This window comes from Sapajus apella, unplaced genomic scaffold (genome assembly GCF_009761245.1).
Source record: "Sapajus apella isolate SASKATOON/1434 unplaced genomic scaffold, GSC_monkey_1.0 scaffold1, whole genome shotgun sequence".
Classification (NCBI taxonomy): Eukaryota; Metazoa; Chordata; class Mammalia; order Primates; family Cebidae; genus Sapajus; species Sapajus apella.
The window spans coordinates 84,545,017-84,564,064 of record NW_022436941.1 but is presented as its reverse complement, the minus strand read 5'-3'; the positions used below and the strand labels follow the sequence as shown (position 1 = coordinate 84,564,064).

General features: G+C 33.4%; 1 protein-coding gene across 3 annotated transcripts in view; it reads left to right on the top strand.

Annotated features, from left to right (window-relative positions):
- NDUFS4 (NADH:ubiquinone oxidoreductase subunit S4) overlaps positions 1 to 19,048 on the top strand; it is a 115,658-nt gene that overhangs the window by 34,949 nt on the left and 61,661 nt on the right. For all 3 annotated transcript variants that reach the window (XM_032281010.1, XM_032280999.1, XM_032280989.1), the window contains exon 2: positions 9,636 to 9,714. In XM_032281010.1, coding sequence (XP_032136901.1) covers positions 9,636 to 9,714 — 79 coding nt within the window. The remainder of the gene's footprint in view (positions 1 to 9,635; positions 9,715 to 19,048) is intronic.

Here is a 19,048-nt window from a genome sequence, read left to right as displayed (position 1 = left end):
GTATTTACCTGTTATCTTTTAATGTCCATGGGATCATGGATGACACCTGTTTCATTTTATATATTAGTGTTTTGTCTCTCTCTCTGTCTTTCTATATCTCTCTCTCACTCTGTTAGCCTGACTAGAGGTTTATCAGTTTTAATGCTCTTTTCAAAGAACAGCTTTTGGTTTTGTTTATTTTTCTTTACCGAATTCCTATTTTCAATTTCATTGATGTTTACTATAATTTTTTTTTGTCTTCTTCTTGCGTTAGGTTTATATTGCCCCTTTTTTTTTTCTAGTTTCCTATGGTGGAAGCTTAGATTACTGAACTAAATAATAATAATCTAAGCTTCCACCATAGGCAACTAGGGGGAAAAAAGCTTAGATTATTGAGCTAAATAATCTAAGCTTCCACTATAGGAACGCTTTCTTCTTTTCTAATATATGCATTCAGAGCTATATATTTTTCTCTAAGCACTGTTTTTGGTGCATCCCACAAATTTGGAACATTGTATTTTTATTTAGTTCAAAGTATTTTAAAATTTTTCTTGAGACTTTTTTGACCCATGAGTTATTTAGAAGTGTGTTGTTTGATCTCCAAATAATTGGAGATTTTCCAATTTTCTGTTACAGATTTCTATTTTAATTCCATTGCTGACTGAGAGCTTACATTGTGTGATTTCTATTCTTTTAAATTAGTTAAGGTATGTTTTATGTCCAAGAATGTGGCCTATCTTGGCAAATGTTTCACTTCAATTTGAGAAGAATGTGTCTTTTGCCGTTGTTAGATGAAGCAGTTGACAGATGCCAATTATATCCAGTTAATTGATTGTGCTGTTTAGTTCAACCATATTCTTACTGATACTCTGCCTATTGGCTCTGTCAGTTACTATTAGAAGAATTTAAAGTGTCCAACAACAATAATGCATTTCTCCTTGTAGTTTCATCAGTGTTTGCCTAGCATATTTTGACATTATTTTGTTAGGTACATACACATTAACGATTGTTATGTCTTGTTGGAGAACTGACCCCTATATCACTATGTATGCCTTTTTCATCCCTGATAATTTTTCTTGTTCTGAAGTCCCCTTTGTCTGACATTAATACAGCTATTGATGCAAGATTTGATTAGTGTTAACATGCATGTCTTTTTCCATCCCTTTACTTTTAATCTGTGTCTTTATATTTAAAAATGGGTTTCTTTTCAAAGTAACATGTAGTTGTCTTATTTTTTAATCTACTCTGATACTCTATTTTAATTGGCATATTTAGACCATTCACATTTAAAGTGATTATTAATATCGTTAATAGTAATATCTATTGTGCTTATATCATCTGCATTCCCCCTCCCTTTTCGGAATGATTTTTCTTTTGCTTTGTAAGCATTTTTTTCTTTATTCTAGAGATTAGTCTTTTATTTACTATGTGTTTTACTTATTATCTCTGATTTTTCCTTTATATGAATTTAGTTTGTATGCCTTTTGTTGTTCAGAGATTATTTTTCATTCATAATTTTCGTATTTTGCCTTAATTTGGAAGACTTTATCCACTCAAAAGTTATTAAAACAAACCTGTTTTATATATTATCCCAGTATTTTTTTTAACACATACATATACACACATTGCATTTGTATATATGCGTGTGTGTGTGTTTGTGTGTGTGTATGTGTGTGTAGATTTTTAAATCCATCTGAAATTCTCTAGTATATGATGTAATTCTTTTAGAAAGGGATTCAGACGTTGTTCTTCGATGAAAGGCTGGCCAGTTGTCTCAATATAATTTATTGAATAGTCCCCTCTTTCGCCACTGATTTAAAATTGTACTTTTGTGTAATATCTACAGATCTACATAGTCTGTTTTTATACTCTGATCTGTACTGTTTGTTTGATGTGTATGTCTGTGCCTGTGCATATACCATGATATTTTAATTACAGTAGTCTGTTATCTGGTAAGGAAATCTTTATTATTGCTTTTCAAATTTCCTTGGTTATTTTTTATAAAATTTTTCTTCCTCATGAGAATCACCTAGTTTTATAAAAATTCTATTTGGATTTTTTTATTACTATTGTATTTAATTTATAAGTTAATAATTGACATCTTTGTGGTAAATTTGCTTCTTGTTATTAATAAGACATGTCAAAGGACAGCAACAGAGTTTCTTCCATTAAGGCATTCCAAACCAGTACACTTACTCTTTTGTAGCCAAGGTAGCTCAATGATTTGAACTTGTTAAATGTTGACATTTCATATATTCTTTGTGTCTTGTAATATAATTACTGTCATCACCATGACATCTTTATTTCTTATTCTCCTTATTTTTACCTCATGTCTTATTTTACCTCATGTTTATTTATTTGGATAACCTGTTGCTATAAATGTAGGTACACTTTTTTTCTCTTTTACATTTTTCATCACACCCTTCAGTTTCTTTGTTACCATCCTCCAGTATCTTGCCCCCATTCTCCTACTTAGTACTCCTCAATTCCATTTCAGAGTCTGTTATGTGAGCATAATTACCCTTAACCCTCTTGCACAAATCTTTTTAATCTGTTGGATGACTCTCAGAGGATTAGTTTCAGTTTTTGGCTTGAGCTGTGTCCAGAGACACAACTGCTGTTAGTTACTACCACAGTTCTACCTGGTTCAGAAGAATGGGAAAAAGGATCCTTACTTTTTCCTCCTCTATGAGCGGGAGATGCTTACTTTTTACTGATTTGATCAGCTGAACATTTTGGTAATATCCAGTACTGTAGATGAAGATTAGAAATTATTGCAATAAATCTGGGAATAAAAGAATTTATGGTGTTCTAAAGAGATTTTAAATTATCTTCACTGTTGTTTTCTCTAATTTAAACAAAGCATTTGTGAGGTTTTTTTTTTTTTCTTTTTCTTTTACTCAGTCTTTCTTTCCAGAATGTTAAAATGGTCCCTTAGGCTGGGCTTGGTGTCTCACATCTGTAATCCCTGCACTTTGGGAGGCCGAGGTGAGAGGATCATTTGCGCCCAAGAATTTAAGACCAGCCTAGGCAACATGGTGAAACCATATCTCTACAGGAAAAAAAAACAAAAAACAAAACTAGCCGAGTGGGATGGTGTGTGCCTGTAGTTCTAGTTACTCAGGAGGCTGAGGTGGGAGGATTGCTTGAGCCGAGGAGGTCGTGGTTGCAGTGAACCATAAGTATGAGACTGCCCTCCAGCCTGGGTGATAAAGCCCTACTCTGTGTCAAAAAGTAAATAAAATAATAAAATGGTCCCTTGACCTTTTATCTTTAATTTTCCCATTAACAATTGGTTCTTTCTTTTTTCTGCCTAATGAATACAGTATGCTGAAGACAGTTTTAAATTTTCCTTATTGATTCAAGAGATTGAAAAGCTTCAAGTTTGTTAACTTAAAAGTTTTCAAAGGTTTAATATCAACACATTTCCTGTGTGAGGAAATTATTGTGGCATGGAGAATATGTATATATAATTTTATCATTTCAATTAGAATTTTCAGCAGTATTTCCTATGGCTTAGCATGGAAATAAATACTAATTTATTTCATGGAAATTTATGATTTAATGTGAATCTGGGTTAATTTAATTTGTAATAAATTGACAACAAACATAATTAGTTCTAATCAAAAGGCAAGGATTAAATGACTCCATAATGGTTTTTATAGGATTAGGACTTTTACTTTGTCTAAAAGTCCAACACATTATTTCTGGTCCTTTGAAATTACTGATGCAATTTTAATGTTCATAAAACCATATTCAGTTATTTATAGGGCTAGTTTTTAATCTATAGCTGGACACAAACCATTCTAATCGTTGCTTAAAACAACAATAGTCTTCTCTGTTTTGCTTGCAAGTGTACAATTTGGGCGGGTTTTGGCAGGGAGGTTTGTCTGCTCCATGTGGTGTCTGCTGGGAGAGCTTAACTTCCGTTGGAAGTTTGATGTTCAGTATACCTTACCCACATGGTAAGGTAAAATGGTATTGGTTGGTAAAATGGTATTGGCTATCAGTTCCTTTTCACATGGATCTCTCTGTGGGACAGCTTAATCTTTTTTACAACTTGGTGGCTGGGTTCCAAAAGTGAAACATCCTAAGAAACAATATTCTAAGAGACAGGAAGTGAAAAATACTAGTTTCTTAAGGTCTGACGCTGGAAACAACCGTAACTTCAGTTTGACTTTCTTATATTGATCAAGCAATCACAGAGCTCAGATTTTAGGAGAAAGGGATATAGACTTCAGCTGTTAGTGGGAGGGAAGAGTGTCAAAGAAATTTGGAGTCACAGTTTCAAACCGCTACAAGGAATACAGGAATTTTACTAACTTTATTCTTAGTTGATAGGTTAATTTGTTTCAAAAGGGGCATAGTGTTAGTAAGTTGGGTGAGTAGTGTTATTCAGATACTGTTTTTCAGTGAAAATTTTAAAAAATATTTTCACTAAGACTTTTTGAAAGTATATTTTGAAGTATTAAAATTTATAAGATCTGTGTGGAGAGAATTAGAAAACTGATGAAGGATATCAAAGAAGATCCTAATGGATACATGGATAGGAATACACTGTAAGCATCACCCATGAATGAAAAATGAATCAATTAAATTTCATTAAGATTAAAAGCTTCTGCTCTGTGAAAGACACCCTTAAGAGAATGCAAAGACAAGCCACAGACTAGGAGGATATATTTGCAAAACACATATGTAATAAAGAACTATATCTTCAGTATCAAATAATTTTTAAAATTCAACAGTAAGAAAACAAGCAACCCAATTAAAAAGTGGGCAAAAGATCTAAGCAGACACCTCACCAAAGAAGATATACAGATGACAAATAAGCATATGAAGATGTGTTCAACATCATATGTCATTCAGGAATTACAAATTAAAACAACAATGAAATAGTACTACACACCTGTTAGAATGGCTGCGATCCAAAATACCACACCAAATGCTGGCAAGGATGAAGAGAATAACAAGTCTCATTTATTGTTGGTGACAATGCAGAATGGTACAGCACTTTGGAAGACAGTCTGGCAGTCTCCTGTGAAGCTAAAATATAGTCTTAACATAACCAGTGGTTGTGCTCCTGGTTATTTACCCAAACGAGTGGCAAACTTAATGTCCACACAGAAACCTGCACATGAATGTTTTTAGCAAAATAACCCAAATGTTCATCAGTGGATGAAGAAGAAAGAAAGAAAATGTGGTGTGTATATATGGTTTTGAAAGATTTTTTTAAAGAAAAACAGATTATTGTGTGAGTTGGGTGATGATTGCATTGCATTTCCACAGGAGATTATTAAAACAAAGTAGAACTACCTTCAATTCTACTTAGTAGAATCAAATAGACTGTCGTCACTAGAAGAAACTTTAGAGCAGTAAGTTTCTCATTTTTTCAAAGAATAAAACCTAACGGCAGAGGAGTTGAGATTTGCTAATATACAGCAAAATATGTTTACTTAACATCTTTTGTAAACATGAACTATTATAAACAGAAATTTATCTCATATTGTTATCAAGCTGTATGTAAAAGACAACACAGTAAAAAAGAAAAATGTTAAGTAAAACTGTCTCACCAGATTGTTTTACTTAACCAGAGTTAGAACCAGAGTTAGAAATAAGGTTTATTGATAAAAACCATGAATAGAAATAAGGTTTATTGATTTTCATTTCTAGAATATCAATTTTTCTTTCAGGAATAGTATACAGAAAAGTAGAATAAATGGCTTTTACACTTATAATTACCTTGACCAGTAATGGTAATTGATAATAATAATCACAACCCTCAGAGTTTATCCTTTGTGCTGAAAATTAAGAATGATACTCTGTACACCTGGAAATGTGAACCGGCCAATTAACAAAACAAATAGATGGACAAAAATAAAGGCAAATCCGTGAGGCGAACAATGTTTTTAAGTTTCTCAAAAACAAGTATTAAATAGCAGAGAAAGTGAAATTGCCATTTATTTTCTAATGATTACATATTAGTCATTGTTTCTACATGAACACTTCCTACTATTTGGTACATTGCCCGGTAAAATAGATTATTAATATTTTGGCTGTTTTTGCTTTTGGCTATTCTGAATAATGCTGCTATAAACATGGGTGTATAAATATTTATTCACATCTCTACTTTTAGTTCTTTTAGGTATATACTCAGTAATGGAATTATTGGATCATAGGATAATTCTGTTTAATTTTTTGAGAAACTGCCATACTGTTTTCCATAGTGGTGGCACCATTTTACACTCCCATAAGGGTTCCAATTTCTGTACATTTCTGTTAATACATATATATATTTTTTTTATAACCTAATGGGTGTAAAATGCTATCTCATTGTGTTTTGGTTGCATTTCTCTAATTAGTTCTGTTGAGCATTGTTTCATGTACTTATTAGCCATTTGTATATCTTTTTTGGATAAGTAAATGTTCAGGTCTTTTCCCCATTTTTAATTGGGTTGTTTTGTTGCTGTTTGAGCTCATCTTTTAAAATTTAGAAATGACCCCCTACTTATTTGTAGAAGCACTTTTACCTCTTTGAGATGTTGATCCCTTACTGTTCTATTTTGTATTATTTTCTTCTTGTCTGTGTTACACTTCACTTACAGTATGTTTGGTTTTGATGTTTTTGGTTTTATGTAATAGCTTCTGTCATTTTTTTTCCTTTTTGCTTTGTAGGCCTTCTATCTTTTTTTCTTAACAAGGGTTTTGTACTCTAATATTTTCTTTACCATTCACTGATGTGACATTCCTTATAGGGTAATCAACAAACAGGTATTTACTATATAATTCATGTGTAGTCTAAAATTTACTATATATTATATCTTGTAGGTATAATTTATTTTATCTATTTATTTATTTTTGAGACAGAGTCCTGCTTTGTCACCCAGGCTGGAGTGCAGTGGTGTGATCTTGGCTCACTGCAACCTCCGCCTCCCAGATTCAAGAGATTCTCCTACCTCAGCCTCCTGAGGTACTACAGGCACGCACCACCATGCCTGACTCATTTTTGTATTTTTAGTAGAGGTGGGGTTTTGCCCTGTTGGCCAGACTGGTCTTGAACTCCTGACCTCAGGTGATCTGCCCACCTCAGCCTCCCAAAGTGCTGAGATTATAGGTGGGAGCCACTGTGCCCAGCTCAGTAGGTATAACTTATTAAATGCTGTGTTCGTAATGGACTCTGGACCTTTGTTGCTGCCTTAACCATCCAGAATTGGAGAAAAACTTTTCTCCATATCTGATATTTGAGTCCTTTAGTTCTTTGCTTAGAGGGTAGTTACTTATCACATGATATAACTTACACAAGCACACATTACTTTTTAATTTAGGCAGATTTTTGTTAAATAAATCATATAAATACATTGTTTTAAATAAAAATTAAAATCCCTATTTATGATCTCTTTGTACTCGAACCTATCTTAAAAAATTTTTTACCAAAAATTTTCATTGTGATTTTTTAACTTTATGGTAGGACTGTTTTATTTAACATTTTTATCCTTTTTATTATATTGTCTTTTACATACAGCTTGATAACAATAGGAGATAAATTTTTGTCAATGCATTTGTTTATAATATTTCACGTTTAAAAAATATGTTATGTAACTTTATTGTTGTAATTAGTTGGAGGTTAACCTAAAATTATTAAAATCTATCCTTAAAGTAAATTATGTATGGTTCTATAAATTAAGAACTTTACTTTGGGTTACAACTAATATGTACTAAGATTTTCTTAAACAATGAAGACATAATTAAGTTAAATTCCTTGTGTAGCCAAAAATTGCACAAATGGTTATGGAGTTTTTATCTACCTAATAATTTGCACTGTTTTCATCTAACAAGTCTCTTCATTTGAGAAAATATAGTGTAGCTTTTCACGGTTGTAGTTACCCACAGTCAACTATAGTCCACAAATATGCAGTGGAAAATTCCGAAACAGACAATTCATGAATTTAATATTTGTTCCATTCTGAGTAGTTTGATGAAATCTCATGCCATCCAGCTCTGACTCATTCAGGATGTAAATCATCCCTTTGTCTAGTGTATCCAGGTTGTATAGGATACCTGTCTGTGTTAGTCAAAACTTAGTAGCCATCTTGGTGATCAGATTGACTGTCTCAGTATTGCAGTGCTTGTGTTCAAGTAGCCTTTATTTTACTTCATTGTTCTATTTTATTATTATTGTTAATTTCTTACTGCCTAATGTATAAGTTAAACTTTGTCATAGGTATGTATGTTTTATAGGGTTCAGTTCTATTTACAGTTTTAGGCATCCATTGGGCACCTTGAAAAGTATCCCACGAGGATGAGAGGGATCTGCTTACCGTATTTAGAAAATGTAATGACATTTCTGATATTTCAAGTTCTCATGAGTTCTCTTGTCATTACCCAATGTTTTTCTTGTATATGTGGATATATTTAAATTTTGTTTATTGCCATGTTATTGACCTTAATGATTTCCAAGATAACATAGATACTAAGAGGTGCTTAATTATACTTCTTTAATATTATAACAACCAGGACATATATTTTAACTCTGTGTAAATCATCTAAAGTTATTTCCATGTGAGTGTATTTTGTGTAGGCGTATTTCTGAGTGGGACATTTACAGTGATAAAGAATTACATAATATCTTGAATTTGGGAAATAATTGACAGGTATTTTAAAATATATTCATAAAGCAGTAAAGCCTCTTGTGTTATATTATCTTTAAATTATAATTAATAAGAAGGTTTTCTATATGGCTGTGTACACATTATCAAAATTTGAACTTTTAGTATAAAAAGTTCGACTATTTCTGTCAATTATTGGTTATGTTGCATTAAAATTATAATAGTGAATGTATTGTATTTAAAAAAAAAAGAAAGGACCAAATGCCATATATTTGGAGTGGAAATTTGAGCCATAGTTGTATATACTTACTTTTGCAAGAAAAACCTGTATAAGATACCCTAATAGTTTAGAAAACTCTAAATGTCACAGTCAGGGATAGGTATGACATTCAGTAGTATAAACAGCAATATGTACGTGAAACGTCCATTAACGTTAAGTAATTTTTTTTTTGGAGAGTAGGAAAATGCTAATGTAAACGAACTAGATTCTGTGCCCATTTTACTTCTAACTTAATATTTTCATTTTAACCAATTTTCTCCTATTTTTTAAATGGGCTACAGGACTAAACTAATAATATTAGTTAAAATAATTATACAAATAATTCCTATGTAAACTACTTTTGGTGTGAAATTAGAGTGAAGAAACTTTTTATTATGATTGAGATTTTTTTCTTTTCGTTTCTGATGCCATCCATTTAAGAATCAGCGTTCCAGAACAGTTGGTATAACTTTGCATGTTTCTGCCTGGTCGTGACAAATCAGCCACTATACACTCACAGACAGCAGTACAGTACTTGTCACTGGTGGCCTTTCTGTGACAGAGAGCCTGAAGACTGACATAAAGCACAGCCTGTGGTGAACTGTCAAGTGAGTCTGCCAAAAACTCAGCAGACAGAACTAATTGCAGAGAAAAAGGACTTTTGTGCCCTCTTCTCTTTCTTTCCTTTCCTTTTAATAAGACAGATATTGTTAAAGTAGCTTGTTTATGTAAGATTTGTCTGTCTCTCTTCTCATTGCCTGGGTCCTTTTTTAATTTGAAGTCTTGTACTGCAGGTTGTTGAGCACTTCCGCATGGAGATTGGCACAGGACCAAACTCAAGACACGCAACTCATAACAGTTGATGAAAAATTGGTAAGTATTTTCTACTACACACTGCTATGATTCTGCCTTCAGGGTTATTTTTATACTATAGATACTCAGTATGGTGTTATCAGTTTTCAGGAAAGTGATTTGAATTTGAATCTAGAAATCTAGAAATTCAAATTTAGGTATATTGCCTTAAAATACCTAAATTTTAAGAAGAAATATTTGTCATAAAAAGATAATTTATATTAAGCATTATGTAGAAATATAAAATCATATGCAAATATTAAAATTATGAAAGGCTTTCATTTTTGTGGTGTTTATAACTAGCTGGTAGACAAAACATTCATTACTTTTTGTAATGAATGTTTTGCTTTTTGTTTTCTCAGTTACACACCTGTTAAGTTGTGAGGTAATTACTAGTACTATCTAAAACTAAGTATATTAGGTTTTCCTGGAAGCATGCAACATTTATTATCACTGTATATATACATATATGTGTATATTATCACTGTGTGTATATATATATATGTGTGTGTGTGTGTGTACATATAAAAACTCATACACATTTTATTTCTTCATATGTATGAGAGATTACAACTAGCAAGACTAGCAACAAATGAGTAATAATATTCTGTTAATCAGTAGCAAACAATTTTGGCAGCTATCACTTACAGAATTTTTCTGAGTGTGATCTGTTACTTTATATGAAACTTGATATTTACACTTCAATAGCATACATTTTGTAATGTTTCCAAAACTTCTGATAGAAATGTGTAATTGTATATATGTGCTTTTCATTTTATATCTGGTTTATTATTATCAGATACTGTATATAGGTATGTTTCTTAGCTGCCCTTTCTGTATCATTGTACAGTATTTTATCACTGAACTTTGAGCCTGTAAGCAAAATCTAAGTAATAGGTCACACTTAAATTTCTATTTGCACCATTAAAGATACAGACAAATAAATGTATAAGTAAATAGAGACAGTTTGGAAAATTCACATCTTATGCTGATTGGTTTTATTTTAAAGTTAATCTCTTAGGCCTACCTACTGACATTGTCATCATCTTGATCTAGGTTACATCCTCTTTCACCTAGATTTCTACAGTAGTCTCTTAATTAATCTCCCCAGATTCTTTAATCTTAATCCAATTAATTTTCCATAGGATGGCCAAAATTGTCATTGAAATGCTGGTTTTGTCACCCTCTTTGCGTCCTTTGGGTGCTTCCCATTTCCCTTAAACATTAAAATCCTCACATGGCCTTTGACATCTTGCATGATTTAGCTCCTGCCTTCCTCTCTAGGTTTATCTTGTGCCACTATGTTTTTTATATTCTGTGGTCCAGCCATGCAAGCCTGGAACTTGCTATTCTTTTTCCTGCTTCAGGGCGTTTAGAGTTCCTGTTCACTCTACCTGGATGCTTTTTACTAACCCCGAGGTCTTCATCCAGTTACCATCTATCTATTCTTCAAATGTTAATCAAACACCACTTGCTTAGTCAAGTATAAAAGAAATGAGGGGCCAGGCATGGTGGCTCACACCTGTAATCCCAGCACTTTGGGAGGCCAAGACGGGCAGATCACGAGGTCAGGAGTTCTTGACCAGCCTGACCAACATGATGATACCCCATCTCTACTAAAATTACAAAACATAAGCCGGGCATCTGGGCATGGTGGTGGGTGCCCATAATTCCAGCTACTCAGGAGGCTGAGGCAGGAGAATTGCTTGAACCTGGGAGGCAGAGGTTGCAGTGAGCAGAGCTCACACCATTGCATTCTAGCATGGGCAACAAAAGTGCTCCATCTCAAAAAAAAAAGAAAGAAAGAAAAAGAAACGAGACAGTTTCGTGTATGTGAGACGAGGATGATTATCACATCCCATGTCTTCATTAATGAGGACGATTATTTTAATTTTTCCTATGAGCATCTATTTTAGCTCTCAGGAGGTTACCTTCTTTTCTATAAAGTTTTCAAATTTGAAAGTTTACTATTAACTCTTATAAGTTCTCTTTTTTCTAGTATGAAGAATGAGTGAGTCAGCCAGTAACACATTGTTCTAAACAGAGTGCTGTGAAGCATACCAAAGAGGTAGACAGACTGGTTTGGTTTGGTATTTTTAATTATATGTCATAAAATCAGTTGCATACTGTTGAATTTTCTTGCCTTATATAGATTTTCCCCAGCTTTGTTATATCTTTCTTGAAGTAATAGTTGTCTCTCAGTACCGTAAGGGGGATTGGTTCTAGGACTCCCTTTAGGTACCAAAATCCATGGTCTCATGTTGCTATAAAGAAATAACTGAGACTGAGTAATTTATAAAGAAAAGAGGTTTAATTGGCTTATGGTCCTGCAGGCTGTGCAAGCATGGTACTGACATTACTTGACTTCTGAGGAGGCCTCTGGGAGCTTTTATTCATTGGTGGAAGGTGAAGCAGAAGCAGGCACATCACATGGCAAAAGCAGATGCAAGGCACGGGGTGGTGCCATACACTTTTAAATAACCAGATCCCATAAGAACTCACCATCACTAAGACGGCACTAAGCTATGTACGAGAGATTTGCCTCCATGACCTAAACACTCCCCATCAGGCCCCACTTTCAACATTGAGGATTACATTTCAACATGAGAGTTGGGTGGGGACAAATATGCAAACTATATCATGTCTCTTATATAAAACGGCATAGTATTTACATATAACCTATGCATATTCTCCCACATACTTTAAATCACCTCTAGATTACTTACAATACCTAATACAATAAAAGTGTTATACTGTATTGTTTAGGGAATAATGACAACAAAAAAGGAGGTATATGTTCAGTACAGATGCAACCATACTTCTTTTTCTTCAAGTCTTTTTGACTTGCAGTTAGTTGGTTGAACCCATGATACAGAACGCACAGATACGGAGACCTGACTGTAGATCAGGCTGAAAAGTCACTATGATTTGCAAGCTGAAATCAATTGGTTATTATCTTCGGTACATGGCAGACATTTGCTTGAAAATGAACCTGTCACTTCAAGGAAGTGTTGCCAATGAGAAACTTCAAGTGCAATGTTAAGTTTTTCAACCCTTGCACCCCTCTCTACCTCCCAGAACAGTCTTTAAATACTAGAAAGACGTCAAGGTCAATCACATCAATGGCAGATTTAAGTTCTATAAAAATTCTAACATTGGGTACTATGCTCAGTACTTGGTTGAAGGGATTTATCTACTGCAAATCTCAGCATCATGCAATATATCCAGGTAACAAACATGCACATGTTCATCTTGAATCTAAAATTAAAAATTGAAATTTTATTTTTTAAAAAAGACTATTCTAGTGGGATTGGTAATGGCATTAACAGATGTGATTTTTGATACTGTGTAATGAACTTTATTAACATTTCGAATATCTGTATACCTCTGTGAACCAGTATTTTCTGTATGATCATTGCACAATATAAAATCATACATGGGTAAAAGTTTCCTTTAAAGTACAAAACAGAACAGTGGGTTTTAAGGTAATCAAGTATGAAAATATTGAGGCTATCAAAATTTTGCTCCTTTTTCTAACTATATATCTGTATGATAACAAGTTTTCTTCATATATTGCAATGAAAACAATCCACCACAACAGTTTGAATGCAAGAACAGATGTTAGAATTCAGCTGTCCTCCATTAAGCTAGATATTAGATTTTCAAATGGGTGCCAAAATGCAAATGAATGCTAAAATGCAAATGAATGCCACTCTTCTCACTGTTTAGTTTTTGAAAATAGAGTTTTTAAAATTAAAATCTTTATATTATTATATAACTGGCTTATTTTAAATTAAGTTTCTATTTTTTTCTTCATTTTAATTTATTATGTGATAGATATCTATAGATATACAGGCATACTTTGAAGATATTGCTGGTTTGGTTCCAGAACACCACAGTTAAGCAAATACCACAATAAAGTGAGTGATGGAATTTTGTTTTGGCTTCCCAGTGCATATAAAAGTTATGTTTCTACCACACTGAAGTCTGCTAAGTATGCAATAGCATTATGTCTAAAAAATAATGTACATACCTTAATTTTAAAATACTTTATTGCTCAAAAATGCTAACGATCATCTAAGCCTTTAGGAAGTCGTAATCGTTTGACTGGTGGAAGGTCTTGCCTTCATGTTGATGGCTGCTGACTGATGGGGTGGTGGTTGCTAAAGGTTGGCGTGGCTGGGTAATTTCTTAAAATAAGACAACAATGAACTCTTGACACACTGATTGACTCTTCCTTTCATGAAAGATTTCTCTGTAGCATGTGACACTGTTTGATATCATTTTACTCACAGTAGAACTTCTTTCACAATTGGAGTCAAGCCTCTTAAACCCTGCTGCTGCTTTATCAACTAAATTTATGGAATAATCTAAATCCTTTGTTGTCATTTCAACAACATTCACAGTCTTTATCAGGAGTGGATTCTATCTCAAGAAATGACTTAGCTCATGCATGAGAAGCAACTTCTCATTTGTTCCAGCTTAATCATGAGATTGTAACAATTTAGTCACTTCTTCAGGCTCTCCCCACCACATCTGCAGTGACTTCCTCCACTGAAGTCTTAGACTTTCAAAGTCATTCATGAGGGATAGACTCAATTTCTTCCCTTTTTTTCCCACCATATTGAATCAATATTTATTTCAGGACATGACATGTCAAAATAAAACAAGTCAGCCCTTGCCTTTAACAATTATGTCGTATTATAAAAGCACTTTACATCTCCATCCCATCTTAAAGTTACTGGTATGTGGCTAATGATTATCTATAAGCATTTCTCTATTCAGATCCATAATCCAAGTGCTCTCTGAATATTACAAGGTGACCATAAGTGGGACTTGAAGGAAGATGAGGAAAGAGAGGGGACTAAGGTTCTCCCAGTTTAAGGTTTTGGATTCAACTTTCAAATGCAGGTTAATGTTGCTATCTTCATCGCCTCCTATGAGTCCCAAATTTTCTTAGCGGCATCTTATATGGTGAATCCTTTCTAGGAGGTTGTCAAGCTACTTTGTCTAGAACCACCAGGGGAATCACTCTCTATGGCAGCTATAGCCTTACGAAATGTATTTCCTAAATAGTAAGACTCAAAAGTCAGAATTACTCCTTGGTCCGCTGGCTGCAGAGTGGATGTTGTGTTATCAGGCATGAAAATTACATCCTTGTACAGCTCCATTTTGGGTGACCAGGTGCATGGTCAATGAGCAGTAATATTTTTAAAATAATCTTTTTTTCTGAATGGTAGGTATCAATAGTGGGCATAAAATATTTAGTAAACCATGCTATAAACAACTGTGTTGCCATCCAGACTTTATTATTCATTTACAGAGGAGAGGCGGAAGAGATTTAGCATCATTCTTAAGGGTACTAGGGTTTTCAGAATGGTCAGTGAGCACTGGAACTGCATTAGCCTGTAAGAATCAGCCTGTCCTTTGGAGCTTTGAAGCCAGGCATTGTCTTTTCTCTAGCTATGGAAGTCCTTGCTGGCATCTTCTTCTGATACAAGGCTGTACATTGAAAATCTGTTGTTTAATATAGCCACCTTCATCAGTTATCTTATCTAGATCTTCAAGATCACTTGCTGTGGCTTCTCCATCAACACTTGCCGCTTCACCTTGTACTTTTCTGTTATGTAGACGGATTCTTTATTTAAATCTCAGGAGCCAACCTCTGCTTTCCCTTCCCTCTCAGACTTCATAGAATTGAAGAGACTTAGGACCTGGCTCTAGATTAGACTTTGAATTAAGGGAATGTTGTGGCTGGTTTGATCTTCTATCCAGACCACTGAAACTTTCTCCCATTAGCAGTAGGCTCTGTTTAGCTGCCCTATCATTCATGTGTTCACTGGAATAACATTTGTAATTTTCCTCAAGAACTTTTTCCTTTGCATTCACAACTTGGTTGTTTGGTGCAAGAGGCCTAGATTTTGGTCTGTCTAGGTTTTTGACATGCCTTCCTGATCTGGCACAATCATTTCTAAATTTTTAACTTAAAGCGAGAGACATGAGGCTCTTCCTTTCAGCTTTTGAACTCTTATTAACTTGACTAATGTCAGTGTTGTCGTCTCAGTGAATAGAGGCCTAAGGAAAGGGTGAGATAGGAGAAAATGGCTTGTCAGTGGAGGACACACACAACCTTTATTTACTTTGCTATCTAATATGAATGTAGTTTGTGGCACCCCAAAACAATTACAGTAATAACATCAAAGATCACTGATCACAGAGCACCATAACAGATATAATGAAATACTGGGAGAATTAACAGAATGTGACACAAAGACTTGAAGTGAGTACACACCAGTAGACTTCTCAACACAGGGTTGCCAGAATCCTTACATTTGTAAAAAAACAAAACAAAAACAAAGCACCATTAATCTATGAAGCACAATAAAACAAAGTCATAAAATGAGGTATGCCTATATCTTTTATAAACAAAACCTTGGAGTCCCAGTAGTTTTTAACAATATAAAGGAACGTAACATCAAAAAGTTTTAGAATCATTCTCCTAAGTCTTCTCTTTTCTGGGTTAAACATCGCCAGGGCTTTGATTTATTTCATATGAGTTCCAGTTAATTAATCATTTTGATTGCCATCCAGTTTGACTGAATCTCTTTTAAAATGTTTTTGCCAGAATTTCTCATACTACAGATGTGGTGCAGGTTGTGGTGGGGATTATTGCCTTCATTTCTTTTAATCATAGCAGTTCTAGTAAGGCAATTTTAAATTTAGGTCGTCATACTTGTTATGTGGATTTCATGGAGAGCTAAAACCTCAGATTCTTTCTCATGTGTGCTGTTATCAAGTCGTGTTTCTTTTCATCTATCTTTAGTATATGATCATTGTTTTTAACATATTCCCAGAGTCACTCAAAGGACATTTTACCCAGTAAAGCTAATTTTTTTTACTATTACATTTTACAGGCAGAATTTTATATACAGTATATAATAAATTACAAGAATTTTCATAGTACTTTGTGGAGGTCAGTGCTAATACAAGTACAAAGAAAAAATGTTTTTTTTTTCTAGGTATCAATTCTGTATCAACAACATGTATCCTGTCTTTCTTTTAGGCATAAAATGTAGAAAGGAGAAGTCTGCCTAGCATTTTCTAGTGCAAGAATCCATTCTCTTATTTTAGAACTATATACAGTGTTAACATTGTTGAGTACAAATCTTCAAATAATAAAATTGTGGCAAATCTCGGATTATTCTTAATAAAGAATCTGGTATCAGAGTACTTTCTATGTTTCTAATTAGTCAATTTTAGTTTGTTGTGTATAAACTGCTAACCTTTTTTACTCTTGAAACTAATAAGAATGTAAATATTAAAAGAGTAGATGACAGCATCTGAAAATAATCCTGTAAACTTATGTTTAGAAGCAAAAAAACTTTTTGTGGGCTATACCATTATTTCCTAACATGATACTTCCTGCGTATACTAAGGAGAGGGAGATCTAATAAATGGTTGTTTGCGTAGCCCTTGGTTTTTGTTGCAGGAGGAGCTGTGCCATGGAGGTTAGGTGAAGAATGTCTCTGCCTTTGTGCTTTATTATGAGGGTTAACTTTTTTTTCTTTATGCCTCCTTCCACCTCAGTCTCCTTTCAGGACATTTGATGAATACCCAAGTCCAATGAACTTGTTGTCTTTTTTATATTCACTTCAGCTATACAAAGAAGAAGTTAAATTTGCAATGCTCTTTAAAGATTTTGAGTAGGTACTCCCCTAAAAAATAACCAAAATATAAATTAGACCTACATAGGTATGCCTTCAGTTTGCTTTCTAATCATTTTTAGCCCATTTTTTATACACTGATTCCTTGTTTGTGACAATTGCCTTATATAATGATTTACTAGCACAATTAAAATATTTCTAAGAAAATAGAAAAATATCCTCAGAAAATATAGGAATAGTTTCAGTTTATTAGTAAAAATGACATAAAATAAGCTTTAATAGTTTAGATATTAGTATATTGCTTTTATATAAATTATGTTGGCTATCTTTCCTTCATTTTTTATTTATTCAATAAATACTCACATGTGCCAGGCATTACGCTTCAGTGTTGTATTGACACTTTATATTGTTTTCATTTATGTACTAAGTTATTTTGTTTAAAAACTATTAAGCACCACCTGTTTTAACTTTTACAAAGATATTATGGTTAGTTAGATGTGCATTCTCAATTTAAATGTATGTGAAAAAGGAAACTTTTAATCTAGCAACCTGTAAAACTTAAATCTTTTGGGGCTATATAGCGTGGGGAGGACAGCTATTATTTCAAAACTTTTTTGGGAAATTATAGCACAATGCTATTAATGCAAAATCCTGATATTTTATATATTTTTAGCACTCTAATAATAAATTTAAAAATCAGGTGTACATGTAAAACAAATCTTGACAGTATTCTGAATGTTGCCAATTGGTTGTATTTTGCTACTTGAAAATTTCTTCCCAGTAGCAATTAAACAGCACTTAAGCTTTGGTACTTGCTGAGGCTTGCAGTAAATAAATCGCTATTTGATTAATTAGCACATAATACTGGTAGCATGCTCAGCTGGAGAGATTTTTGTATTACTGTTTTACTATGTCTGTAAGTAGCAACAAGTTATTTAATACAATTTTTTTTGTCAATTTTTAATAGTTTAAAAAAATTCATTACTTGAACTTGTTCTAAGAAGTTTGTAAGATTGAATGGTTTTTGCAAGCCTTTGAAAATAACGTTGGCTGTACAACTGTTTATTTGCTTTATATTATTTTTTCTTCTTGACATACTAAAAGTTTATAGATGCAACTTATTATATAAGTCTGCAAACTTGAATTAAAAATTGATCATTAAGAGGTGACCTACACAAAAAGATAACCCTAAGTTAAAGGCTTACTTTTGCTTTGACTGTTTACTTCCCCCTGCCCCCAAGGGGTCAGTTTTCCTTTGGTGAGATTACTTTCTTTTGGTGTATGGCAGTGCTATCTCTGCTAGATTATTGGAAGGAGTAGTGTCTGCGATTGGGGTTCAGCTTTCTAGCATCTCAAGTGTCTGTTTTGTCTGGACTTTACTCATGCAGCATTCTTGTGCAAAAATTTCAAGGCTTTAGTCTGGAGCACTGGGTCAAAGGATATGTCTCTTTGAAGGGTAGACAGGAGTTTTTTATGTTTTATTCACTAAGTAGTATTTCATTTTACATCAAAGAATAGCAGCCTTTGAGAACCTACCATGGTGGCAGTTTAACGTGGATTTTTTTCTTTAAGACTTTCACTAAATATAGGTAATGTTTCCTCAAGTTTTTCATCCTACAAAATGCTTATTTTTATTATTTTACTTAGATGAAACTCTTAATATAAAAAGAGAAGAATCATGACTAAATATA